Source organism: Lepidochelys kempii, chromosome 11, assembly GCF_965140265.1.
Source record: "Lepidochelys kempii isolate rLepKem1 chromosome 11, rLepKem1.hap2, whole genome shotgun sequence".
Taxonomy (NCBI): Eukaryota; Metazoa; Chordata; order Testudines; family Cheloniidae; genus Lepidochelys; species Lepidochelys kempii.
This window is the reverse complement of record NC_133266.1, coordinates 1,198,680-1,224,621: the sequence shown is the minus strand read 5'-3', so window position 1 is coordinate 1,224,621 and position 25,942 is coordinate 1,198,680. Positions and strand designations below refer to the sequence as shown.

Below are 25,942 nucleotides of genomic sequence, written 5' to 3'. Positions count from 1 at the left end.
CATGTGGGCATTCCTCCTGCACAGCTGAGAAGTGAGGGGTGGGCAGGACTCCTGGGTTCCATTCTCCGCTCCCCCGGGGGCACTGTCCCTCACTTACTGGTGCCGATTGTGGGGTGGGGGGTCGCTTCGTCCACGCTGCTCCTGTGAGAGCTGCCCAGGGTCGGCTCTCGCTGAGGGACCCGGAGAACGGCGCTGGGGTGCCCTGCTGAACTCCCCCCGCGGGCTGAGTGCAGGTTCTCCAGGAGCATGGTCTGAAGCTGGGCCTGGCCTCCCCCCACCCAATCCGGAGAGTTGCCCCTGCCCCAGACAACACAGAGCCGGAGCCCAGAGCTGGCCACAAACAGTTTACAAGATTCAGCAACAAGACGTCAAATCAAAACCTGAAAAACAACCAACCCCCTGCTCTGCCCCCTTGGTGCCCTGCCCCTTAGTGCCCCCCCCAGGGCTCTGTACGGGGTGGCAGCACCTCCCCCCACCCCAGTGCTGCCGGGAGCCTCCCGTAACAGAGCGGTGCCCTGGGCCATGGCCAGCTGAAAGGGCTGCCCCCTCCCCTGCCCGCGGGCAGCAATGCTGGGGGTGCGCAATCCCAGCATGCAATGCTCTGCTGGCTGCACCCATGCCACGGGCGGCTGGGGGTCGGGCAGCGGGCTGCCCGTGTGCCCAGCAGGGATCACAGGGGGTGTCTGGGCCAGGACGCGGCTCGCCCCGTTCGGCCGCTCGTGCGGCAGGAACAGCGGTGCAGCCCCCCGCTCCAGGAAGGTGCCAGAGCTCTGAACCAAGCCGAGGTCACGCAGCCCGGGGGGCCTGGCGTGCCGACCGACGCCAGGGCAGCAAAGTACAGCCACAGCGGGGGGCAGCTCTGTGCCCCTGCCCGAAGTCCCCTGGCTCCTGCCCGCGCTCATGGCCCCTTCCTGGGGGCCGCCGGCAGCTTCTCGGTGCTGCGGTCCTTGCTCTCCGTGTCGGAGTCGGACGCGTCCCCAGCCTGCTGCTGCAGCCACATCCCGGCGTAGACGCCGCCCTTCTGCAGCAGCTCCTCGTGCCTGCGGGAGAGCCGGGGCTCAGGGGCTGCAGCTCCCACCTGCCCTGCCCTGCCCCGGGCGCTGCCCCCAGCTCCACCCCTGCAGCCTGCCGGGCCCCGGGCGCTGCCCGGTCCCTCCTGTGCCCCCTTCAGCCTGCCGGGCCCCCAGCAGCTCCCACCTGCCCTGCCCTGCCCCGGGCGCTGCCCCCAGCTCCACCCCTGCAACCTGCCCTGCCCCGGGCACTGGCCGGACCTTGCCCTGCCCTGGGCACTGCCCGGCCCCTCCTGTGCCCCCTTCAGCCTGCCGGGCCACCAGCAGCTCCCACCTGCCCTGCCCCCAGCTCCACCCCTGCAACCTGCCCTGCCCCGGGCACTGGCCGGACCTTGCCCTGCCCCGGGCACTGCCCAGACCCTCCTTTTTCCCCTCCAGCCTGCCCTGCCCCCAGCTCCACCCTCTGCAGCCTGCCCTGCCCTGGGTGCTATCCAGCCCCTCCTCTGTCCCCTGTAGCTCCCACCTGCCCCCGGCTCCACCCCCTGCAGCTCCCGCCTGCCCTGCCCCGGGTGCTGCCCAGCCCCTCCTCTGCCCCAGCCCAGGAGCCAGCTACCCCCCTCTACACCGTGCCCTTCTCCCCGCTGAAGGGCTCCGCCCATCCCAGGGCACATTGCAGCATCTGCATAGGACCCTTTGGCAAAGGCCCCACCCCCTCCCATGCTGCGACCATCCCACCGGGCAGGAGCCGCCAGCTGCAGCCAGCATGGCACCAGGAAGGGAGCAGCCGGGCACCCGGTGCCAGTCCAGGGGCAGCTGCAGCTCCCAGGGTTGGAGGGGGACCTGCCTGCAGATGCGTTGGTACGTTACCTTCCACGCTCCACGACGCGCCCGTCCTTGAGAACCAGGATCTGGTCGGCATTGACAACCGTGGAGAGCCTGGGGCGGGGGGGGGAGGAGAGACAGTATGTTACCAGCGCCTGAGCAGAGCCCCCCCGTGATCCTAGCCGCCACCAGCCACACCTGCCCCAAGGTGCCCAAGCTCCCGGGGCTGACAATGCGCCCATCCCGCGTGGCACAGACCCGGGGAGGCGCTGGCAGCGAGCCACGAGGCAGCCCCGGGGCCAGCAGCTGCTTGGGGCGGGGCAGCCAGGTGGAGCGAGTGGAAAGCTGGCCGTGAGCGCCACCACAAACAAGCCACTCTCCTGGCAGGGTGACCGTGGGAGGGGTCCCTCCAGCCCCGCCGTCCCAAAGCCACCATGGGCCTGCAGCCACAGACCCCTGCGCCCGCCCCTGCTACGGAGCCAGGGCCACAGCTGGCACGTTGATTTCAAAAACGTGCCCAAGCGAGCCGGAGCCGGCGGCCGGAGTCTGCCGAGAGCCTGAAACTGGGCCTGGCCGCGCGTGCCCAGGGCCGGGGGTGGAACAGCTGCAGGTGCCCCCATGCTGTGGGGCTGGAAGTGCCGGGGTGCCCTGCACAGGTCATAGCCCCCAGCAGTGAGGTGCCAGCCAGTCCTGTGCCCCAGCCCATCTCGCCAGCCTACACGGCCCACCCCACCCAGCCTGCCCCGCCCCAGCACCCTCTGCTCCTCCGCTCCAGGCGCGCCCCGCAGAACTCCCTGGCCCCTTCCTGCACCACCCCTCCTCACACAGCCCCCGGTGCCAGCCTTGCCCACCCCAGCTCCCAACCATGGGCGCTGCGATGCCGCAGGGCGTGCGGCTCCCTCGCGTGGCCTCGGGCACCAGCACCGCCAGCCGCTCCGCCCCAGGGACACGGCCTCCTGCGGCCGGCACAGCGATGCCATCAGTCACCGTCGCCGCGGGCTGGGCACCCCCCGCCTCTCCCCGCCCCACGCTCTGGGCTGTGGCTCAGGGCTTCATGCCCGCTGCCCCCACCTCTTTCCTTTGCTCCCTCCCCACTGAGCCCCCCCCGCCTGCCAGGGCACTGTGCCCCCCGGGGCAGACACTGCAGATGTGCCCAGCACCCGCAGAAGGGCACCATTCCGGCCCGTGGCTCCCTCCCAACACCCCATGTCCCAGCCCCGTGGGAGACCCCGTGCCGCTCCCTCCCCCCCTCCCCGGCCAGCACACGCCGCTGTGGGGCCAGGCCTGGCGGAGAGGGAGGCCCCAGCAAGGTTATGGATCCAGGGACGGGATCAAAGGGGTCTGGCTCCTTCTCAGGGGGCAGCCGGGCCCCGCCCAGCCCAGCCCAGCTCACACCCTGTGTCTCTCATAGGAGTCGGGGGTGGTGACAGCTGGGCTCCGTCGTCCCCCCCCCCACTCACACGGGAGCCCCCAGCAGACACGGGGCTTTGGGCAATGCTGGCCCCGCCCAGGCTGCTTCCAGAAGGATGGGGGCTCCCAGCACCCCCCTTCCTCAGCTGCTCTCCATCCATTCACACCAGTGACAGCCACGCACGGGAGACCCCTCCCCAGACAGATACCCGGGGGGGGGACGCAGAGCAATGCCAGCAGCAGAGCCCCAACCAAGGCAGCGACCCCCCCGCCTGGCTCGCACTAGGTGGCCTGTTCCCCCAGCCTGGCGGGACCCGCTGACCCCTGCGCCAATCTCCACTCTACTGGGCTGTTTGGAGGCCCCCCCTCGTCATTGCTGGCCCCAGTGTGGCGCTAGGGGGGGCTGTACTGCAGGGAGGGGTCACTAGGGGGTGCCCCCCCCGTCAGTGCTGGCCCTAGCGTGGCGCTAGGGGGGGCTGTACTGCAGGGAGGGGTCACTAGGGGGTGCCCCCCCCGTCAGTGCTGGCCCTAGCGTGGCGCTAGGGGGGGCTGTACTGCAGGGAGGGGTCACTAGGGGGGTGCCCCCCCAACCCCGCCATCATTGCTGGGTGTTGCACAGCAGAATTCTCGCTACACCCCCGGCCTGTGGCGACAGCCCCCCAGGGAATTCCCCCCCCAGCCCTTGGGCCTGCTGAACTCCCCCCCGCCCCCCCAGACCCCCACATCCCGCGCAAAGTCCTGCCCCGCCCTCACCTGTGGGCGACGACGATGGTGGTGCGGTTGGCGCAGACCTTGGCCAGCGAACCCTGGATGTTCCTCTCGGTCTCGGTGTCCAGCGCCGACGTGGCCTGCGTGCCAGGCACAGCTTGCGGGAGGGGCTGGGGTGCCAGGCTGGACCCGCCCCGAGCCTCCCTGCCCCCAGCCCCACACCGCGCTGCAGCCGCCCTACCCTACCAGCCCGGGTGCCAGGCCGCGCTCAGAGCCGTGAGCAGGGCAGGCCCAGGCCAGCGGCTCGCGGGCTGGAGGGGTCGCCCCCCAGTGAGGACAGGTCGGCCGCCGGCCCCAGGCCGCGCTCAGAGCCGGTGCCCCGAGGAAGGCGAGTGGAGACGTGGGGAGTGCGAATGGCATGGGAGGGCAGCGGGGCAGGCGGGGGCCTGGCCTTCGCTGGTGGGGAAGGGGCACGGTGGGGGGTAGCGTTCGCTGATGGCGGGAAGGGGAGGGCCCTGGGGGATGAGGGCTGGTGTTTGCTGATGGAGTGACGGGGGGTAGGGAGGGGCAGTTGATGGGGGGGGTGGGGAGGGGGCCCCATGTTGGGAAGGGAGGGGGGAGGGAAGGGGGCTGATGAGGGGACAGGGGCCCGCGGGGGGCAGGGCGGGGGTCCCAGGTTACCTCGTCCAGCAGGATGATCTGCGGGCCCTTGAGGATCGTGCGCGCGATGGCCACTCTCTGCTTCTCGCCCCCGCTCAGCTTCAGGCCTCGTTCCCCCACCTGGGTCTCGTAACCTGCGGGGCGCAGGGCAGACGTGTGGGACCCGGCTCCCCGCTGCCAGCGCCACGGGGCCGCCCCGGCCCCTCCTCCTCCCTCACTGTGAGTGCCCGGCCTGCCCCACGGGCCGCTGCGCACTCCTGCCCCTCATGCCCCCCGATGCAGCGGTGCCGGGCCCAGAGCCAAAGCTCGCCCCGGCCAGCCCCCCTGCTGCTCCCCCGGGCACTAGGCAGCCAGGCAGGGGCAGGAGTGAGGCTGTGCCCCAGCGAAAGCAGCTGGTGCCACTGTACCAGGCTGAGCACCCGGGAAGGGGGCAGGGTTAACGGCCCGTCCCAGCGGGCCCGCGGCACACTGGAGCCCCTGGGCCGGGTCCAGGGGCTCCAGTCCTGGGAGGTGGCGACCCCAGCCCGGGGGCCGGGCGCGCTGGGGCGGGGCCCCGGGGAGGCCGCGGCGGGCCGGACTCACCCTCGGGGAAGGAGAGGATGTGGTCGTGGATGTCGGCGGCCCGGGCTGCCTGGCGCACCTCCTTGTCGGAGGCTGCGGCACGCCCGTAGCGGATGTTGTTGCAGATGGAGTCGTTGAAGAGCACAGTGTCCTGGGGCACCACCCCGATGTGGGCGCGCAGCGAGGCCTGTGTCACCTGCAGGGCAGCCCGGCCGTGCCCCGTCAGTGCGGGCACCGGGGCAGAGCCAGGCTCTCCTGAGTCAGCCCCTGCCCCGCTCCTCCCGCCGACCTGCCCGAGCCCGGAGCCCCAGGAAGCCCCAAGGCACTTGGTCCCCCATCCCCCTGCCGCAGAGCCGGGTCCCCCACAGGGAGGCCGAGCTCTCAGTGACCCATTGCTGGGGCCCCCCAGCCGGCCCCCCGGCTCCCAGCCCCCTGCCTCAGCCTGCCCCTGGAGCACAAATGAAAGGAACCCCCTCTGCCCCCCTGGGGGGCTGCAGTAACACGGGAAGTCTTTGATCTGGCCCCCTCAGCACTTCAAAGTGGGCTGCCTGGGCCCCCCCTCCGCCGGCAGCTTCCCTTCCCTTTGGTGCGTAATTGAAGCCAGGCTGGGAGCCGGCCTGTCCCATTAGCCCAGGCGGGCTGGGCTCTGCCCCCGCCCCTGCTGGAAATGGGGGGGGTCCCACAAAGCAGGCTGAGTTCCTGGGGGAGCACATGGCCCCCCGACCTGCCCTGGGCAGCAGAGGCTCAGGCCCCCTCCTGGGGCCCCCGAGGTGCTGGCACCAGGGGCTGCGGGACAAACCCAGGGGCCGAGATGGGGAAGGCCTGGCAGGTCCCTCTCGTCCCTGGACTGCGGCTCCTGGCAGGCTCCCTCCCTGCCAGCGCTGGGCATGGCTGGGCCTGGCCTGTCCTAAGAACCCCGGGGGCCGGGGCTCCTGCCCGGATCCACCCCATCGGGGAGCCAGGGGCTGTCTCACCCCCTGCAGGCCGGGGCTCCCTCCCTCCAATGCTGCCCAGCCCCGGCACAGGCCACCCTGGGGCCGCTGGGAGGTGACACCGTCCATGCCCAGGGCGCGTGTGGCTGGGGGCGGCTGCACCTCAGGGCTTGGGGGTGGGTGCGCGGACTCTCCCCGGTGCCCCGCGAGCGTAGCCATCGGGGCGTCCCCGGCCAGCCTGGGAATCGCCAGACGGCCGGGCCCCCGGGGGGGGGCCGGGCCCCCAGGGGAGGGGCCGGGCCAGCAGAGCTCCGCTAGCCGCTCGGACACCGGGGCAGATGCTGAGCGGGTGGGTTCCCTGCCCGGGACCAGGCACCGGACACTCGGCCAGGTGCACCCAGCCCAGGCCAGTGCAGCAAGGGCGGGAGGGACCCAGGGCCTGGGTGCCCCGGGCTCTGATCCCACCAAGGTCCCTGGGCATCCCACGAATCCAGCCCCGGGCAGGGCAGCCTCAGACCCCATCACGCTGGGTACCCTGCCCCAGGCACCCCCAGAGCCCTTCGCACCCTCCCTGAACCCTGCCCCAGGCACCCCCAGAGCCCCTCGCGCCCTCCCTGGACCCTGCCCCAGGCACCCCCAGAGCCCCTCGCGCCCTCCCTGGACCCTGCCCCAGGCACCCCCAGAGTCCCTCGCGCCCTCCCTGGACCCTGCCCCAGGCACCCCCAGAGCCCCTCGCGCCCTCCCTGGACCCTGCCCCAGGCACCCCCAGAGCCCCTCGCGCCCTCCCTGGACCCTGCCCCAGGCACCCCCAGAGCCCTTCGCGCCCTCCCTGGACCCTGCCCCAGGCACCCCCAGAGCCCCTCGCGCCCTCCCTGGACCCTGCCCCAGGCACCCCCAGAGCCCCTCGCGCCCTCCCTGGACCCTGCCCCAGGCACCCCCAGAGCCCCTCGCGCCCTCCCTGGACCCTGCCCCAGGCACCCCCAGAGCCCCTCGCGCCCTCCCTGGACCCTGCCCCAGGCACCCCCAGAGTCCCTCGCGCCCTCCCTGGACCCTGCCCCAGGCACCCCCAGAGCCCCTCGCGCCCTCCCTGGACCCTGCCCCAGGCACCCCCAGAGCCCCTCGCGCCCTCCCTGGACCCTGCCCCAGGCACCCCCAGAGCCCCTCACGCCCTCCCTGGACCCTGCCCCAGGCACCCCCAGCGCTGCCCCTCACCTTGGCGATGTCCTGCCCGTCGATGCGGATGCAGCCGCCCCACACGTCGTAGAAGCGGAAGAGCAGGCGGATGACCGTGCTTTTCCCCGAGCCGGACGGACCCACCTGAGCGCGAAGAGCACAAGGGTCAGCAGGCCAAGGGGCCGCTCGGCGCAGTGGGGCCGGGGCCCAGAGAAGGCACCGTACGGGCCGGGGCAGGATCCTGAGCAAAGGGAATTCGTCGTACGGAGACCCCTGCATGCCCGCTCACTCTGCAGACTGGCACGGGAGGGCGGGGCAGGGTGGGCAGGCTCCCAACGGACCCCCCCACGGAGCCCAGCGCCAAGGTCCCGTTCTCACCAGGGCAAGGGTCTGTCCGGGCATCACCGAGAAGGAGACGTCCTGAAGGATTTCCCTCCTGCGGGCAGAGAAGGGTTCAGCTGCTTCCCCCCAGATCCTCCCCAGCCCTCAGCACGGGGCACCGTGACCTCACGCTGGGGCTGTACGGCCGCGTCCTGCCCCGCATACCTGCCCCCGCCCCCACCCCGCACGCCCCGGCCCCGTGCCTGCCCCACACCTTCCTCCTCCCTCCACCCTGCACGCCCCAGCCCTGTACCCGCCCCACACCTTCCTCCTCCCTCCAACCCGCACGCCCCAGCCCCATACCCGCCCCATGGCCCCTCCTCCCTCCAACCCACGCGCCCCAGCCCTGTATCCGCCCCGTGACCCCTCCTCCCTCCACCCCACATCCCCCAGCCCCGTACCCGCCCCACGGCCCCTCCTCTCTCTACCCCGCACGCCCCAGCCCTGTACCTGCCCCACAGCCCCTCCTCCCTCCACCCTGCATGCCCCAGCCCTGTACCCACCCCACGGCCCATCCCCACTCCACCCCGCACGCCCCAGCCCCGTACCCGCCCCACACCTTCCTCCTCCCTCCACGTCCCAGCCCCATATCCATCCCACAGCCCCTTCTCCCTCCAACCCACACGCCCCAGCCCCGTACCCGCACCACACCTTCCTCCTCCCTCCACCCTGCACGTCCCAGCCCCATATCCATCCCACAGCCCCTCCTCCCTCCACCCTGCATGCCCCAGCCCTGTACCCACCCCACGGCCCCCTCCTCCCTCCAGCCCTGATCCCTGTACCCATCCATCCCCACTGCACCCCGTAGCCCCCATCCCTGCCCCACCCCTGATCTCTGTGCTGGCTCCATGCCCCCCATACCCATCCATGTAGCTGAAATGCACGTTCTCAAACTCAATGCGCCCCGAGCAGAAGCGAAGGTCCCCTGCATTCACTTCGTCCTTCACCTGCGGGACAGAGACACGCGGCCTCTCAGCCCTGCCCCCCTGGGGATGCTCCCCGGACGCGGTGGGGGGAAGGGAGCGCAGAGCAGACCCCTCACTACAGCTCCGTTCTCTGCCCCTGCCCCCCGGGGCCCCAGGAGGAGCAAACGGGCCAGCGCAGGGGACCAGAGCCCCCGGCCGAGTCCAGAGGAGCTGCCTGAACGTGTGTGTGGGGGTGACCCTCAACTCCTGTGGAGGGGAGCAGCTGATCTGCTGGGGGTGGGGCACCCACCTCCTGGGGGAGAAACTGGGGGTAGGGGAGGGCGTGTGGCCCCTCCTGGGGGCAGAGCTGAGGGCAGGGGGCAGAGCAGGGGGTGTGGCCCCTCCTGGGGGTGGAGCTGAGGGCAGGGGGCGGGGCAGGGGGTGTGTGGCCCCTTCTAGGGGCAGAGCTGAGGGCATAGGGCAGGGCACCCACCTCCTGGGGGAAAAGCTGAGGGCAGGGCAGGGGGTGTGGCCCCTCCTGGGGGCGGAGCTGAGGGCAGGGGGTGGGGCCCCTCCTGGGGGCGGAGCTGAGGGCAGGGGGCGGGGCACCCACCTCTTGTTCCTCGTTGAAGAGCTCAAACATGTTTTCCATGTCGATGAAGGAGCTCTGGATCATCCTGCAGGCGGAGGACAGGGCAGGTAAAGATGGGGCAGGGGGCCACTGCCCCACTCAGCCCAGACGTTCCCACCCCCATGGTGTGGGGCGGGGGGAACTAGCGGGGGGAACTGCCTTGGTCACACCTCCAGGGGGATTTCACCAGGGAAGTGCCGGCAGCAACAGGGTGGGCTGGGCAGACCAATGGGCTGACCCAGTGCAGCAGGAGGTGGGGCTAACAGGCTAGATGGACCAATGGGCTGACCCAGTGCAGCAGGAGGCGGGGCTACCAGGCGGTATGGCCCAATGGCCTGGCCCAGTGCAGCAAGGGGCGGGGCCACAGGCTAGCTGGCCCAATGGCCTGGCAGGGGTCGGTTTCTCCCACACTGGCGTTACCTGTAGTAGGTGCCAAACCAGTTGAGCGGCGTGTAGAGCTGGATGATGTAGGTGCCGAACAGGACGAAGTCCCCCACCTGGCAGAGACGGGGAGAGACGCCCTTCAGAGCTGGAGCCAGGGCCCCCACCCCTGGCTCCCCCGGGCCGGCAAGGGTCGGGGGCACCCAGCCGGGGGTCAGGGGCACCCAGCCGGGGGGCAGCGGTGGGGGCTGGGGCAGAGCCGACCAGGGGCATCTCGTCCGCGGGGGGCTCGCAGCCCAGAACATGCCAGGGCTCCGTGGGGCACGGGCTGGCCCAGGCTCACCTGGAACCTCTTCTCCATCACAAAGTAGGCGCAGAGCAGGGACCCCGCCAGCAGCCCCAGGCTGATGGTCAGGTTCTGGGTCTGGTTCAGCAGGCCCAGTGAGGCGTTAACCTTCCACTCCGAGACCTGGCGGGGGGCGGTGGGAGGGAGCGTCAGGGACCCCCCAGCAGGCTCAGGGCCTCCCTTCCACCCAGAGCCACGTCCCCAGCCACAGGAGTGCCCCATGCTCAACCCACTGCAACCCCCCACCCCGCACCACTGAGCTGAATTTGCCCCCCTCCCACAATGTATCTGCTGGAAACCCCATGGGGATGCAGGCAGCTGGGGCTCCCCTTGCAGGGCTGGGGTCATGCTTAGCCCCCTGGGGCTGTCAACTGCCCCGCGCGAGGCCCCTCCTTGGCGCCCACCCCCCAGTGCAGGGCGGCGAGGGGAGCTAGGCACAGGGATCGGAGCCCCCCCAGCCCCACCCCCCTGCCCCAGCACCTGGTACTTGAGGATGGCGTCATTGAATCGATTCACTTCATAGCTCTCCGCGTTGTAATACTTCACCTGAAACACATGGAGCCCGGGCTCAGTCCCAGCCCCTGGACACAGCCCACCCCTGGGCTGAGAACCGGCCCCCCACCCGCCCCCAGGGCTCAGCACCTCCTTCCTCTCTCCCACCTGCCACTTCCCCATGCCCCCTCCCGGGACAGCCTCCCCACCCAGAGCCCCCCCAGTCTGCGAGCACCTCCCCGGAGCTGAGCCTCCCCCCGCCCCCCACCAGAGCTCGGCCCCCGGGGGGGATCTGCCCAAGGCCCCGCCCGCCGGTCGGTACCGTCTCGAAGTTGAGCAGAGAGTCCACGGCCCGGGCCTTGGCCTCGTTGTCGCGGGTGTTCATGTCCCGCCGGTACTTGGTTCTCCACTCTGTGATGATGATGGTCAGGGCTACGGGGGGGGGGTGTCACACGTCACCCTGTCCTGCTGCCACGGCCCCCCACGCCCAGCCCCTCGGCCACTGCTCCCCCAGACCTGCGCCCCAGGGTCACCGACTGCGGGTGGGGGACGGATCCCAGCACAAGCCCCCCCCGGGGCAGGGCCCCCCCCGCCTCCCCGCCGGGACGAGCCAGCGCAGGGCCCCCCCCACCTCCCGCCGGAACGAATCAGGGCAGGCCCCCCCGCCGCCCGGCCCCCTCCACGAGTCAGCGCAGGGCCCCCCGCACGCACGCACTCAGGTAGAGGCTCATGCAGACGAAGATGATGAGGCCGAACCAGAGGCTGAAGGCCGAGCTGAAGTAGATGATGCCGATGACGACGTCCGCGATGGTGGGGAAGATGCTGAAGATGATGTAGCTGTGGGGGGGTGGGGGGGACAGGAAGGGTCGTGTCAGCCCAGGGTCACCCCTACCCCCTTCCTCCCGCCACCCCATGGGCCTCTCCACCCCCCACCTCCTCTGCCCTCCCTATCCCCCCACCCCGATCCACCTCCCCCGCTGCCCCACAGCCCTGTCCACCCCTCACACCCTCATCCCCACCCGCCACCGCCCCTCTGCCCTGCCCATCTCCCTCTTCCCCCACCCTGACTCACCCTCTGTCCCATAGACCTGCCCCCACTTTACCCCCTTCTCGCCCCCTCCCCGGCTCAGCGGCCACTGCGGGGCGGGGGCTTTGGGGGCGGCTGCCGGAGGCCCCCCCGCGGTACCTGAGCAGGCTGTTGACGCTGCTGGTGCCCCTGTCCACGCTGCGCAGCACCTCGCCCGTCTTGCGCCCCAGATGCCAGCGCAGGGACAGGCCGTGCAGGTGGGCGAAGAGACGCACCTGCACCTGCCGGTTGGTGAACTGCTGCACCCGGATCCACAGGAAGGTCCGCAGGTTGCTGACGAAGCCGGTGGAGCCTGCGGTGGGGGGGGCACGCGATGGATCGGCGGAGACCTCCCCCGCCCACTGCCCAGCGCTGGTACCCGAGGGGGCACGGCCAGGGCAGCAACGCAGCCGGCACCCAGAACCACCCCCGGGCGTAGGCCTGGAGCAGCTCCCCCCAGAGCCCTGAGTGCCACGGGGCCCCTGGAAACGCCTAGACACCTGCCCCCAGCGCCCAAACCCTGGCACCCAAGGGGAGCTGGGACCCACCCAGGGCCCTGGCTGGCCAAAGCAGGGAGGGGCTGGGCCCGGGCTGGCTAATCTGCTCCCTCTGCCGGCCCCTTCCAGGGAATGCCCCCAGCCCCACTGCTGCCCTCCAGCGTCCCCCCATCTCTGTGCCCAGCACTGGGTCAGCAGAGCTGATGCCCACACCCCTGCCATGGCAGCCCCAGTCTCCACAGCAGCTTCCCGCCTGGGCAGGGCAGCGCCCGGAAAGGGCACGCGCAGAGCCTTGCCGCCCCCAGGATTGCCCGAGGGACCGCCCCCTGCCAGGTCCAGAGGGTCGGGGGGCCCAGCCGGGGATCGTCCGTGGCTGGGGGCTAAGGATGGCTTGTGTGCAGGGCACTGCCCGCTACCCTCCCACGGGACAGCATTTCACCATTTCCACCAGGGCCTCAGGCCCTGCCTGGAGCCCCCCATGCCCAGCCCCAAGGCGGCTCCTACCGGCGCCTCCACCCTGCAGGAACTTCAGGAACACGTAGGTGCAGATGGTCCAGGCGACCGTGTGCCAGGCAGCGCCCTCAGTCAGCTCATTCACTGGGGAGACGGGAGACCCGGATCAGAGCGCTGGGGGTGGAGGCGGCTGGCACCACTTCCCTGCAGCCGCGGGAGGGAGCTGGGGCCTGCGTGGCACCCCAACCCCCGTGCCGTGCCGTCCCGCCCCCAGCTTCTCACGGCACCGCTCCCCCGCCACGTGCCAGGGTGCCGCTGCCCAGCCGGCGCTCTCCTGCTACCGCCCCGCCAGCTCCCGGGGCAGGGGCCTGGGATCCACCCGCCCAGACCTCAGTGGTGCTAGAGATAACACGGCCCACGCCCGCGACCACCAGGCAGCAGCCACCCCGGGCTGAAATGCAGCCTCTTCTGGGGTGGGGCACGACAGCCACTGCGGGGTTAGGCCCAGGTGAAGTCCTGGGCTCCTCGGCACTCTGGCAGGCCGAAGGGGACTGCTCATGAGGAGACACCGGGGCCAACAGAGACCCTGGGGAAAGGGCCCCGGGCTGGGCCGTGAATGCAGGGGGCTGGTGGGGGTCCTGAGAGACCGTGCCCCCTAGCTCCAGAGAATTCCCCCCAAGCGCCTCACCTCCCCAGCCTGGGGAGGCCCCCGCAGCTAGACCTGGACAGGCTGGGGGGCAGGAGGGGTCTGGCGTGTGTGGGCTCGTTATCACTGGGGCAGGGAGGACTCTCACCGGGGCAGCACCCTCCCAGCCAGGCACAGGTCAGTTCTTGCTGGGGGTGCCAGGCTCAGCCCCGTGGCAATGAGTCATTCGGGGGGGAGGGACCAGGATGGGAGAGCCGGCCGCTCACCCCACCCTGGGCAAGGGTGTTCCCAGTGCTTTGGGGCAGGATGGGGGCACTGGAGCGCAGACCCACCGCAGGCTGAGTCAGCCAAGGCCCAAGCCCTGCTCCCCACAGGTATCCTGTCCTGGGATGCCCTTCCACACCCCCAGCCCTGCCTCCCAACCCTGGCCTGGGCCCCAGCCCTGCTCCCCCACCTTCTACCCAGGGTACTCGTTCCCCACCCATGAGAAACATGTCAGTACATACCCAGCCCCCCTCCCATCACTCCCCCCTTTCCTTGCCCCCCCCAGCAACACCCCCCCCTCCCCGTTTTAAGGTAGCTGCAGAGCCTGTGGGTGGCAGGGGCCTGGAGCACACACAAAGGGCCCCTGTTCCTGGCTTGGGCTTGGTCTGCCTGAGAAGGGGAGAGGGCTGCCCTAATCCTAAGTGATGGGGGGGGACCCTTGCGGTGGGGGGACACTGCTTCCCACTGCTCAGAGATGGGCCCTTCACCCCCAGCCGTTCCTCTCTTCAGCCGCCTTGGACCAAACATCTGTGGGGAGCCTGGGGACAGGCAGGGACACCACCTGCCGGCTCCATGTGGGGAGAGGTCGGGGTACCTGCCCCACTGCATGTAACCCAGGGGCCTGGCGAGAACACAGGGGTGGCCAGAGGACGCCTGCAGGGGGCAGCCAAGCGTCGGGTCTGGGCAATCTGTGGCCCAGCTCCCCCAACACCCAGGGGAGCACCCCCAAGGTGGGCCTTGGGGCCCTGTCCAGCACTGTGCAGGGCTGGGATGCACCCCAGGGCCATGGTTGGGATGGGGAGCTGGGACTGCAGCCTCTGGCCTGGGGTTGATGGGAGCTCGCTGCGTAGCCCCTGAGGCTGGAGAGCAGCATCTCCCCCAGCCCCCCAGTAGTGGGGGTGAGGGGGGCAGGCAGTTTGTATGCAGGCCAAGGGCCGTTCCCCCCATTGAGACCCCACATTATCCGCCCCGGAGCCTCCTGCCAGCACTGCTTAGCGACGCCTTTGTAAGTCTAAAAGTCAAGGCTGAAAGGCAGACTCCAGGGCCGGCCTCTCCCATTCCCAGTGCCTGGCCTAGCGCCGGGAGCTGGCACCCTAGCAGCTACAAAGGAAAGGGCCCTGCGCTCAGCCAGCCCCAGCCCCACCGACAGTGAACGCAGGGGCTAGGGCTGCCCGGCACCTTCCAGCCCGGCACAAATCGGAGCCACTCGGAGGGACATGGGGAGCATCAAGTGTGGAGCCCGGAGCCCATCAGCCCACCGAGTCAGGGCGTCGGGCCGAGCATCCTGCTTCCCTGAGCCCCCTGCTATCGCCACTGGACGCAGACCTCTCCTTCGCCTTCTCTCCCAGCCTGCTGTGCCCCACTCCAGAGCTGGCTGCAGTGAGGGATCCCTGTATAAACAGTGCCCTCGCCCCACCCCAGAGGTGGCTGCCGCTCAGCGCTGGGGGAGGGATCCCTGTATAAACAGTGCCCTCGCCCCACCCCAGAGGTGGCTGCCGCTCAGCGCTGGGGGAGGGATCCCTGTGTGACACGGGCGTTGGGCGCCTGCGGGGTGACCGTACCAGAGCAGCAGCACCTGATGGAGGGTGCAGAAGGCAGGTCCCCTCTCAGCTCCAGGACACACTCTCCTGCCAGGCCGGAGCTGGGCTGCCTCCGTCCCACAAGGCCTCTGCGACGACACCCGCAGCGGGCTGGGCATGCAGCGGTGCCCGGCTGGGCCCCAGGGTTGGATGCAGGGCTGGATGCCCTGGGCAGGGACTGAGCCACGCCTCCCCATGCTGCACGGGATCCTGGCTGGCCCTCGGCTGAGGGCAGCCTCCCCCCAACCCCCTCAAAGCAGACACCGAACACCGGGCTCATCCCAGGCCCCCTATAAAACCCCACAGGAGAGCACCCCCTGGTGGAGAAGCCAAGGCACGGCCCAATACGTGCCGCAGCTCCCCTCCGCACAGGGCCTCTGCCCGGGGGGCTGCAGACAGAGCAGGGGCCATGGGAACCAGCGCGTACTGGGGCAAGGGGGGGAGGGGGTCCCCTGGGCCTGGCAACCAAGCATCAGACACCCCTCCCACACCTGCTTCCCGGCGGCCCATAGCTCCACGCAGCTGTGTCTGCAGAGGGGGTCACTGGGCAGTGCCAGCCTGCCCTGGGCTGGGGGCGCGACCCCTTCCCCTCCCGGCCCCCCGCCGCGGGCCTCACCGACGTTCTTGTAGTAGATGGGCACGAAGACGTTGATGACGCGCTCCAGCCCCATCAGCACCATGCAGAACAGCACCAGGCCCTGCAGCAGGGGGCTGCCCCGCGGCCACACATACTGCACCAGCAGCCGCAGCTTCCGGCCCAAACCCTTCCAGGTGGAGTGGCTGTCGCGGTCGCCTGCCAGGAGGGGCTGAGATGGAGAAAAGGGGTGAGGAGGGCTGTGTGCCCAGGGCGATCCGTCCCTTCACCCCCGGCCTCAGAGCACTACAGGACTGGGGATACCTGGGCAGGGGGGCAAAAGCTCCCGGCCCTGGGGTGCTGATCCCATGGGCTTGGGGTGAGCCTGGCACAGGGTGAACCAGGCCCTGGGGCGATCCTGGCACTGGGGTGCGGGGTGAACCAGGCCCTGGGGTGAACCAGGCACGGAGATGTGGGGTGAACCAGGCCCTGGGGCAATCCTGGCCCTGGGGTGTGGGGCACAGATACTCCTAGGCCTTGGAGGAGGAGGCCAAAGTGAGAGTCCTGCCGCTCATATGGGGCCACCCAAGTGGGGCAGTGGGGATGTGGAAGGAGGAACCCTGGCTCTGGTGCACAACGCCCCATGTTTATGGGAGGGGAGAGGACTGATGGGGGGCCCCGACCCCAGCGGTACGGACTGTGCTGTGCTCAGGCATGGGGGAGACTGGGGGCCTGACCCCTGACCCCAGGGTTCAGATCCCGCAGCGCCAGGGCAAGGAGCCAGAGTCTGGCTGCCCCCCTGCTGGCGACGCTGCGTGAGCCAGGGGGTGGCCCGACCCTGGCAGCTCACATCCCCTGCCAAGGGACAGGCCAGCGCTGGGGTGGGGGGAGGCCGGCTGCGGGACACGGCCGAGCCAGCAGCACCATCTGCTGGCAGATTCACTCCTCGCTTAAACCCATTCTTTGCTGGGTCACGTTTACACACTCGATCCAGACCCTGCTGGGGTGAATGCTGGGGTGGGTGGGTCCCCACGCCTGGGCACTGCGGTGGCAGGATCAGGGCCACGGCTGCCTTCCCACCTTGCTTCTGGCTGCCATGGCGGCCCCAGGGTAGGAGAGACAAGGTGCCGCGGGAAGCCCTTCTCGGCCCAAGGCCTGTGGGTGGAAGGTGCCCGTTCTTGAGCGCTGCAGAGCTCCAGGCCCGGGACAGGACGCACCCTCTGCTTCCCTCTTCGGGCCGCAGGAAGAGCCCTGCGGAGCTCGGCAGCTGGCACCAGCAGGCGCTGGGCCAAGGCAAGAGGGTGCCTTCCCTCCCCTGCCTTGTCGCTTGCTCTTTGCTCAGTTCTGCCCAGCAGGCTCCAGCCCAGGGCTCTGGGGTGCTGGTGTCCACCCCCGCCCCACCCCGGACCCCAATCCTGGGACTGAAACCAAGGACAGAATAAACCCTGCGGACAGCTCCATTCCCACCACGGTTCCTCCTCCAGAGCCTGAGCCCGGGGGCCTGCAGTGCCTTTGGGCTGCGGGGGTGGGGGCTAGCAGGAGCAATGGGACAAACTGGCCAGCAGGACACACAGCCTGGACACGGGCAGACAGCTTCGGGGCGGTGGAGGGAGGGTCTGGGACAGCCTCCCCTGGGAGCAGCGGGGGCCACCTGTCTGGTTTGAAGATGGAGCATGATGCGTGTCTGAATGGGCTGACCTCTCAGGGTCGCCTGCAAGAGCAGCGGCTGGAGTCGATGGTCCAGGGGGTCCCACCCAGGCCTGTGTCCCCCTGGTCACCACCCTAGGCACAGGGATGGACAGTACTGAGGCAAGTCCCAGGATCCAGTCCTGATCTCCGTGGGCCGGGCCCAGGGATCCGGGCTGGAGACCGCAGATACAGCTCCACACCCCGGGCCCCACGGCCGCTCTGCTCTCCGGGGAGAGCTCGTCTGGGCAGGGGACAGCGTCCTCGGGGCCGGACCCAGGCTGCGGGAGGAACTCACTGGGACTAAGGCTCACCCCAGCCCTCCCCGATACAAACATCCCGCAGTGGGGACATTTCCCCGGCGCACACAGCGCTCCCCCTGGGCCGGGGATGAGAGGGAGAACAGACCGCCCTGGCCAGGCAAGAGACAGGACAGCCCAGTGGGTAGGGCAGCTCCCCACTGGGCCCCAGACTCCCTGTGGCATGTTCGGTGCCTCCAGCCGCTCTGTACAATGGGGCGGTAGCTGGCCTGCCTGCCAGGCCTGGTGTGGGGCTGAAGATGGTGAGATACCCACATGCAATGGGGATGGGGCCGGAAAAGGACTGGGACAGGTGCCAGTCGCGGTGTTTAACGCACAGCAGGAAGGCACCGGATGCTGGTGAAGGGGGCGGGAGAAGAACCTGTCAGAACAGAACAGTGGGTGGGTGGATGAGCCCCCAAGGGGGTGGGGCTGGGGGGGCTCAGACAGAGACCTGAACACAGCCCTCGAAGGGACGAGGAATGTCTGGGCAGGGAATGGAGGGAGTCTGACCCAGGGGGATGGTCCTCGCCTCCCTCAGCCAGACACAATCTTCTCCAGCTCCATCGTCCCCCAGGCAGCATCTGCCCCCCAACTCCTCTTGGAGGGCTGGGGGTGCGGTGCCCATCACACCAAGACACAGGCAAGCTGGGGCCAGTAACGCACACTGAGTGCCCAGGCGACGGGGCCCTTTGAAGAGATCACACGTACCAGGGGTGCAGCAAGGGGGGCCCGGGCCCCCCCGCTCCCTGACCAGAGCTGGGTGGCTTAATGGCAGAGCCCCTTCCCTCCTGGCATGACAGAGGGGCGCCCAACCAAATCTGAGTGGTGCTGTGACCCTGTGCCCTGGCTTCCCCCCTCTGCAGTCCTTCAGTGCCCATGGGCACCGGACACTCCTCGCTCCAGGGAGAAGTGGAGCAGGGGGCACCAGGTGCCCGCAAGGAGGGGTGAGGGCTGGAGCCAGGCTTTGGGTACTTCCTGGGGAAGTGAAGGGCTGGGCGTGGGGCAGTGTGGATGGAGTGTGGGGCTGGGTGTGGGGCAGCAGGAAGGAAGTAAGTGTGGGACTGGGCTATAACACAGCATGTAGACCTCCGGGCTCTGGGACATGCCCGGTGCCTACACTGTGGTTTATAGCCCCGCAGCCGCAGCCCCTGACCTGGGCCAGCTGTGGGGTTGAGGTCCGTGTGGAAGCACCCTCCTGAGGGGTCGGCCAGGTTCAGCTGGCAGCTGCGGGACATAAGCACCTGCTGTGCACTGAAGCTGGAGGGATTCACGCCCTCAGGAGGGAGCTGCAGCCGGATGGCAAGGCCGGGTGACTGGGACACTCTCAGAACCATCAGCAGCACCAATCCCCATCCTGCAGGGTGCAACTGCCCCCAAAGCCTGGGGCTGGGTAGGGTTCAGCACCCAGGGAAAGTGCAACTCGTCCAGGCTGGGCTGGTGCAGGGCTCCTCCCTCTGGCCTGCTCAGCCCACACCCTAGATCCTCTCCACCTCACGGAGCTGCTCCCATCTCCCTTGTGCCCAAGTGGGGCACTGAGCCACCACCCCAGGGAGGCAGCAGGACCCACGGAACCCTTTCCCAGCAGAATCGACCTCTCACAAACCACTGTGATAACCCAACACAGCCCTGTTCTGGTGATGCCCCTCACCCCCCTACAACCCGCCCCCGGACACCTGCGAGGGACAGGGGGACCCACCTGCCTGTTCTCCACATCGCGCTCATCCTCGTTCACCAGCAGCATGTAGGGCTTGTGCGGCAGCCCGGGCGCCTTCATCCCCAGCACGAAGAGGGCGAAGGTGCAGACATACCGCAGCACCCACAGACTGAACTGCACCTGCATGGGAGCCACGGATCAGCCACCTGCAGCCCCGAGATCCCAGCCCCCCTCGCAGGCTGGAGCCCTCAGCTTTGAGCCAGAGACCTGGAGAGCAGGCCGGGGGCTCAGAGACAAGCGGCCCCCGTGGCGCTGGGAGGGCCCAGGTGCGTGGGCAAAGGCAGGACGCTTGGCTGGGCTGGGTCGTGCCTGCGTGGATGGGCTCAGACTTGGGGGGCGTCTCGGGGTGGCAGGCCCACGAACCAGGTGAGAGGAGGCTGCGATGCGAGCCGGGCTCTGGAGAGACAGGGCTGGACAGAGAGGGGGAGACAGAGCCCAAACGGTCCTGCCGCTGGCCGGTCTGGCCTCGTCCGAGCCTCCGCTCCCCCGTGCTGACCCGCGGCCCCCACAGGCTGGCTCCAGGGCACTAGGAAAGGCCTGACGCTGCCGACGCCAGTGCACGGGTCTGGTGCAGTGCGAACGTCTCCGACCACAGCCTGCGCTCGCTGGGCAGAGCTGACGGGCCAAGCAGGAGGGCTAGGGCCAGCCGCATGCCCTGCCCTGAGGGGAGTGGGACCCGAGGCCTGGCCCACTGATGGATCCTCCAGGGACTCTTCAACGGCCGGGGATCCTGGGGATCCGGGACTGTGGGTCCCGCTGAGGACCAGGCCCCAGGGGGCACCAAGGGGTGGAGAAGGGGCGTTCATGCCACGTCCCGGCTGCTCCCCCTCTAGCTAGTCTCTCCACTCTGAGGCCGGTGAGGTCTGGGAGCTCCAGGATCTGGGGCGCTGGGCAGTCACCTCTCTCCCAGCGCGGAGTGGGGCCCGCGGCCCAGGCTAGTGGGAGCCATCCTGCCCCAGCCAGGGGCGGGGGGAGCTTGGCCAGCCGGAGCTCTAGGATGTGGCTGGGGGCCCCCCTTGCCTGGGAACGGGTACCCCTAGCACCCCACAGCAGGGGACGCCCCGATAACGCCCCCCACGGCTGCCGGGTGAGGCTCGGCGAGAGTAGCCAGGGTCCCATCCCTGGAGGAGCTGTGGTGAGTGAGGGGCCCCTAGATGAGGTATCGGGGCTGGGTTGAAGTGGGGCAGCTGTCTGGCTGGGGGGGAGGGGTATCTAAAGCCCCCCCTTTCCCTCGGAGCTACCCCCATCTGCGCAGTGGGGCCAAAGAGGGACGAGACAAACATCCCGACCCACGGGGTGTGGGGAGGGGGAGGCAGGGCCCGGGGGGTTCATGCAGCACCGCAGAGCCCCCCACCAGCCTGCGCCACTGGCCCCGGGAGTAGGATGAGCTCCCTGAGGGAAGGGGGCCCCACATCCAGCCCCGGGAACACAGACCCCCCCACCCCCCCCGCCAGTGACTCAGCAGGACACAGCCAGCGGGAGCCCTGCCCCACGGGGCCTGCCCCACCCCACCGTGACTCAGCAGGAATCCCAGGGCCGGGCAGCCGAGGCCTGGGTGGGGGGAGAAACAGGGGCTGCCTCTCCCCGGGGGTCCCCGGCCTCCGCAGGGTAAACGCCCTGGAGGGGGAGGCAGTGCTGGGGGGGTTCCAGGGGGCTGAACGATACGGGCCGGAGAGCAGGACAAACTCCCCAGCCGGGAGGTGGCTCCGCTGGAACTGTCCCCACGGGAAGGGCCGGGGCCCTGGCATTCGGGGCTTTCCAATCCGAGCCGGGGACAGCCCTCCCCACAGCCGGACGCTGGCAGTGACTGGCCCAGTGCCACCGCACACGGCTGCCCAGTGAACAGCCCTGATAATGGGGAAGGGACATCTGGGACCATCCCTGCAAGCCCTCACCGCAGGGCTGCCTGGGGAAGGGGGTTCAGAGGCAGCCAGCCTGGCAGACGGGGGATCCTCCGGTGCCCTGGCATTAGGGGCCGGACCAGCCAGCACCAGTGACATCTATGGGGCCAGGTGGGGCTCCAGACCAGCAGGGCTCTGCTCTGCCCTGGGCTCGGGGGGTGCAATCGATGGGCTAACCCCAGGGGCAGGCTGCACCTGGCAGCGCTCCCAGGGCGTGGGGGCCCAAACCCAAACCGGACCCTGCTCAGGCTGAGGGGGGAGGCTTCCTGTCTCTACCCAAAGAGGGACTGGGGTGCAGCCCAGCAACAGCCCCAAGCCCCCCACTCCGGGCTCCGCCAACCCTCCAGGCCCTCGCCCCCCACCTACCTTCTGAGGGGTGTCTCCCAGGGACCACCACCACAGGGGGCTCCTCCAGGACACCAGGGCCAGGTTCTCGGCCGCAAAGGCCAGCGCCCAGAAGAGCAGCAGGACGGTGCCGTGGCCTCTGGTCCTGTCCTGCGCCAGCACCCGGGTGTGCTCCAGCCGCAGGAGGCCGAGGGAGCAGCCCCAGCCCACAGCCGAGAGGCAGCCGTACAGCACCAAGTAGCCGGAGAGCGGCCCCGCACCCAGCGCCTGCCACAGGAGGGCGCCGAGGGGCTGCCCCGCCAGCAGCAGCGAGAGCAGCACCTGCCCGTGGTAGAGGCGCGAGCGGGGGACGTGCTTGGGCTCCATGGCGCGGCCGAATCGGGCGTAGCAGCCGTACTGCAGGGCGCCCAGCAGGAGGCAGACGCTCAGCAGCACGGCGGGCACCAGCGTGAAGTAAAAGCAGGGGGCGAGCCCCTGCTGCGCCCAGGCCTGGGAGAGGGTGCCGTTCCCCGGGCAGTAACTCCCCAGCACCGCCATCCTGCCGGCCGAGAGGCTGCGGAGACACAACGGCACAAACGCGGGCGCTCAGCAGGCGGCTGGCACCGAGGCGAGTGGACGCTGACATGGCCGCGCACAGACGCGCGTGAGCACCCCTGCTCCGAGGTGTGCAAACACACACTGACAGCCATGCAACACAGATATTCTACTCTGCGTAGGTTCTCCGACCACACTCCTCACCCCAGCAACTCAGCCCCCAGGAAGACAGGCTCCGTCGAGAGTGGGATGCAAACACCGGCGTGCACAGCACAACGGATCAGCAATCCAGGGCTGCAACCACTCAGCCATCTTGTGTGACGGGTGTGCAAATACAGGGCCACAAGCCCACGCGTGCGTACAGACCCTTGCACTGCATGGTCAAATCCCCAAGCCAGTGCCCAGGCACACCCATGGCGGGACACAGTTCCCTGGATCTCCCTCCCCCGCAGCTTCCTGCAGAGATCATGGCCTGGGCCCATCGGAAGGCTGGGATTCCCCGCAGCCCTCCCTGGACACAGCACTGGCCTGGTCTGGCCCTGCACCAGCTCAAACCCTGCTGGGACACAGGCAGGGAGGGGGCTGGTAATCAGAGGGGCATGGCACTTCACACTGGTGCCTGGCGTGCCCCTCAGGGGGCTATAAACCAACACGACCCCCCCAGGAGATGAGCTCCAGAGGCCGGGCCTTGCACTTCTCTGAGGCCAAGGCTGAGTAGTGGCCATTCATCCAGTGGCCCCAGCCGGGCAGTGTGCCCACGCTGGGTGGGGGCAGGGGGCTGTGTTCCCCCAGTGCAGCCGTACCGCCCTCTGGGTAGGTACCCCCATAATTCGCTGCCCAGAGCAATGGCTCCTGGGACGCCTTGGAACGAGGGCTGTCCATTAACCGCAGTTAACTCAAGCAATTAACTCAACACAAATTAACACGGTTAAAAAAATTAATTGCGATTCATCGCAGTGTTAAACAATAGAATACCCCTCAAAACTGATTATAAATATTTGTGGATTTTTTCTCCATTTTCAAGTATATTGAATGCAATGACAACGCAGAATACACAGCGTACAGGGCTCTCTTTACATTATTGGTTTTGATTGCACATATTTGCACCGTAATAAAGATAAACAAAAGAAATAATATTTTTCAGGTCACTCCGTACACGTCCCGTCCTGAGATCTCTCTTTGTCCTGAAAGTGCAACTTACAAAGGTGGAATTATCTTTGTTACATAACCGCTCTCAAAACCAAAACCCTGTAAAACTTCAGAGCCCACAAGTCCACTCAGTCCAACTTCTTGTTCAGCCAGTCGCTCAGACAAACAGCTTCGGTTACATTTGCAGGAGAAAATGACTGGGTGACCATGTCACCTGACAGTGAGACCAGGTGTTCGCAGGGCACGGTTGTAGCCGGCGTGGCGAGATATTTACGCGCCAGATGCGCTAAACCTTCAGCTGCCCCTTCGTGCTTCGACTTGCAGATTGCAGGACTTCTGTTTAACGTTTTTTACAGTGCAACTATTTGTAATAAAAACCAACAACATAAAGTGAGCCCTGTACCCTTCGTATCCTGCGTTGTCACTGAAATCAAGATATTGGAAAACATAGAAAAACATCCACAAATATTTATAATGCTTCAATTAAAGCTGCGATTAATCACGATTCATTTTGTAATCGTTTGACAGCCCTAGTTGAAACAAATCACACCAAGCCGGCAGCGGGTGCAGGACGCAGCCGAGCTGCGAGGGGGGCACGGCCCTGAGCGCGCACCCACCCGTGCGATTCCACACTGCCCCGGCCATGCTGGCAGGCAGGGGGGGCCCTGCACGGGGGGGGGGGCCCTGCACGGGGGGGGGGAGCAGAGCGCGAGCTGCATACACCAGTGGTCCTGAACCCCCCGGCACCACGAGGTGCCCCATGACCACCTTGCCCCACGGGGCACCTGAGCACCAAGCGTTCTGCAGGGGGCGAAGGGGAGCACAGGACGGGGCCCAAGGCTGCAGAGGGGCAGGGACGGGCAGGGGGACCCGGGTGGGCAAAGGACCAGTGTTGAAGCCGGGGGGGGGCGGGTTTCAGGCTCAGCCACCCCCAGTTCCCTCCGGCCCCTTCACACCCTGGAGCCCCGAAAGCTTCCATGGGGGAGACCGGCCTCCTCAACGCCCCCATCTATCCCACACCGGGGGGGGACCGGCCCCCTCGCCTCCCCCGGCCTCCTCAACCCCCCCACCAGCCCCACATGGGGGGGACCAGCCCCCTCGCCTCCCCCGGCCTCCTCAACCCCCCCACCAGCCCCACATGGGGGGGACCAGCCCCCTCGCCTCCCCCGGCCTCCTCAACCCCCCCACCAGCCCCACATGGGGGGGACCAGCCCCCTCGCCTCCCCCGGCCTCCTCAACCCCCCCACCAGCCCCACATGGGGGGGACCAGCCCCCTCGCCTCCCCCGGCCTCCTCAACCCCCCCACCAGCCCCACATGGGGGGGACCGGCCCCCTCGCCTCCCCCGGCCCCCTCGCCTCCCCCCACCAGCCCCACATGGGGGGGACCGGCCCCCTCGCCTCCCCCGGCCCCCTCGCCTCCCCCCACCAGCCCCACATGGGGGGGACCGGCCCCCTCGCCTCCCCCCACCAGCCCCACATGGGGGGGGGACCGGCCTCCTCGCCTCCCCCGGCCCCCTCGCCTCCCCCCCACCAGCCCCACATGGGGGGGACCAGCCCCCTCGCCTCCCCCGGCCCCCTCGCCTCCCCCGGCCTCCTCAACCCCCCCACCAGCCCCACATGGGGGGGACCGGCCTCCTCAGCCCCCCACCAGCCCCACACGGGGGTCAGTCGCGTCACACCCCCGCCCCACACGGGGGCTCTGCCCGGCCCCTCTCACCTGCCCCGCTCCGGCCGCGGCTCCAGCTCCCAGCCCAGCTGCGCACACGCTGCGGCCTGCCGGCTCCCGCCGGGTCCTAGTGCCCGGACGGCCACTGGCCTGGCTACGGACCCCCCGGACCCCCCGAGCTCCCCTGCACCCTCTGCCCAGAACCCCGGGACCTGATCCCCCCGTGCCCCGCCCCCCATCCCCTGCACCCTCTGCCCAGACACCCCGGGACCTGATCCCCCCGTGCCCCGCCCTCCATCCCCTGCACCCTCTGCCCAGACACCCGGGACCTGATCCCCCCGTGCCCCGCCCCCCATCCCCTACACCCTCTGCCCAGAACCCCGGGACCTGATCCCCCCGTGCCCCGCCCCCCATCCCCTGCACCCTCTGCCCAGAACCCCGGGACCTGATCCCCCCGTGCCCCGCCCCCCATCCCCTGCACCCTCTGCCCAGACACCCCGGGACCTGATCCCCCCGTGCCCCGCCCCCCCATCCCCTACACCCTCTGCCCAGAACCCCGGGACCTGATCCCCCCGTGCCCCGCCCCCCATCCCCTGCACCCTCTGCCCAGACACCCCGGGACCTGATCCCCCCGTGCCCCGCCCCCCATCCCCTGCACCCTCTGCCCAGACACCCGGGACCTGATCCCCCCGTGCCCCGCCCCCCATCCCCTGCACCCTCTGCCCAGACACCCCGGGACCTGATCCCCCCGTGCCCCGCCCCCCATCCCCTGCACCCTCTGCCCAGAACCCCGGGACCTGATCTCCCCGTGCCCCGCCCCCCATCCCCTGCACCCTCTGCCCAGAACCCCGGGACCTGATCCCCCCGTGCCCCGCCCCCCATCCCCTGCACCCTCTGCCCAGACACCCGGGACCTGATCCCCCCGTGCCCCGCCCCCCATCCCCTGCACCCTCTGCCCAGACACCCCGGGACCTGATCCCCCCGTGCCCCGCCCCCCCCATCCCCTGCACCCTCTGCCCAGACACCCCGGGACCTGATCCCCCCGTGCCCCGCCCCCCATCCCCTGCACCCTCTGCCCAGACACCCGGGACCTGATCCCCCCGTGCCCCGCCCCCCATCCCCTGCACCCTCTGCCCAGACACCCCGGGACCTG

General features: G+C 69.4%; 1 protein-coding gene across 3 annotated transcripts; it reads right to left on the bottom strand.

Annotated features, from left to right (window-relative positions):
- Positions 1–317: 317 nt before the first annotated feature.
- On the bottom strand, positions 318–24,922 carry ABCB6 (ATP binding cassette subfamily B member 6 (LAN blood group)). 3 transcript variants are annotated; one of them, XM_073304854.1, is made up of 20 exons: positions 24,841–24,921; positions 21,462–21,993; positions 19,177–19,314; positions 15,535–15,724; positions 12,480–12,572; positions 11,599–11,791; positions 11,128–11,249; positions 10,735–10,844; positions 10,401–10,466; positions 9,918–10,043; positions 9,614–9,690; positions 9,176–9,239; positions 8,519–8,604; positions 7,655–7,712; positions 7,316–7,420; positions 5,193–5,367; positions 4,632–4,744; positions 3,996–4,090; positions 1,878–1,946; positions 798–1,040 (listed from the first exon to the last, which is right to left on the bottom strand). In XM_073304854.1, the coding sequence occupies exons 2-20, from the start codon at positions 21,975–21,977 to the stop codon at positions 899–901; spliced, it is 2,538 nt and encodes an 845-aa protein (XP_073160955.1). In that variant the 5' UTR covers positions 21,978–21,993; positions 24,841–24,921; the 3' UTR covers positions 798–898. The 3 variants fall into 3 exon arrangements, with proteins under 3 accessions (XP_073160952.1, XP_073160955.1, XP_073160953.1); XM_073304851.1 differs by lacking the exon at positions 3,996–4,090 and having other exon boundaries at positions 318–1,040; XM_073304852.1 differs by lacking the exons at positions 798–1,040; positions 1,878–1,946; positions 3,996–4,090 and having other exon boundaries at positions 4,097–4,744; positions 24,841–24,922.
- Positions 24,923–25,942: the final 1,020 nt, after the last annotated feature.

Bases quoted from the DNA above. Each gene is read 5' to 3' on its own strand.
- ABCB6 (XM_073304851.1), bottom strand. From the start codon at position 21,977: ATGGCGGTGCTGGGGAGTTACTGCCCGGGGAACGGCACCCTCTCCCAG. The intron at 10,044-10,400 runs GTGCTGGGGCAG...GCCCCCCGCCAG, and splicing joins ACGCCATCCTCAAGTACCAG to GTCTCGGAGTGGAAGGTTAA. The intron at 8,605-9,175 runs GTGGGTGCCCCG...TCTGTCCCGCAG, and splicing joins TCTTCAACGAGGAACAAGAG to GTGAAGGACGAAGTGAATGC.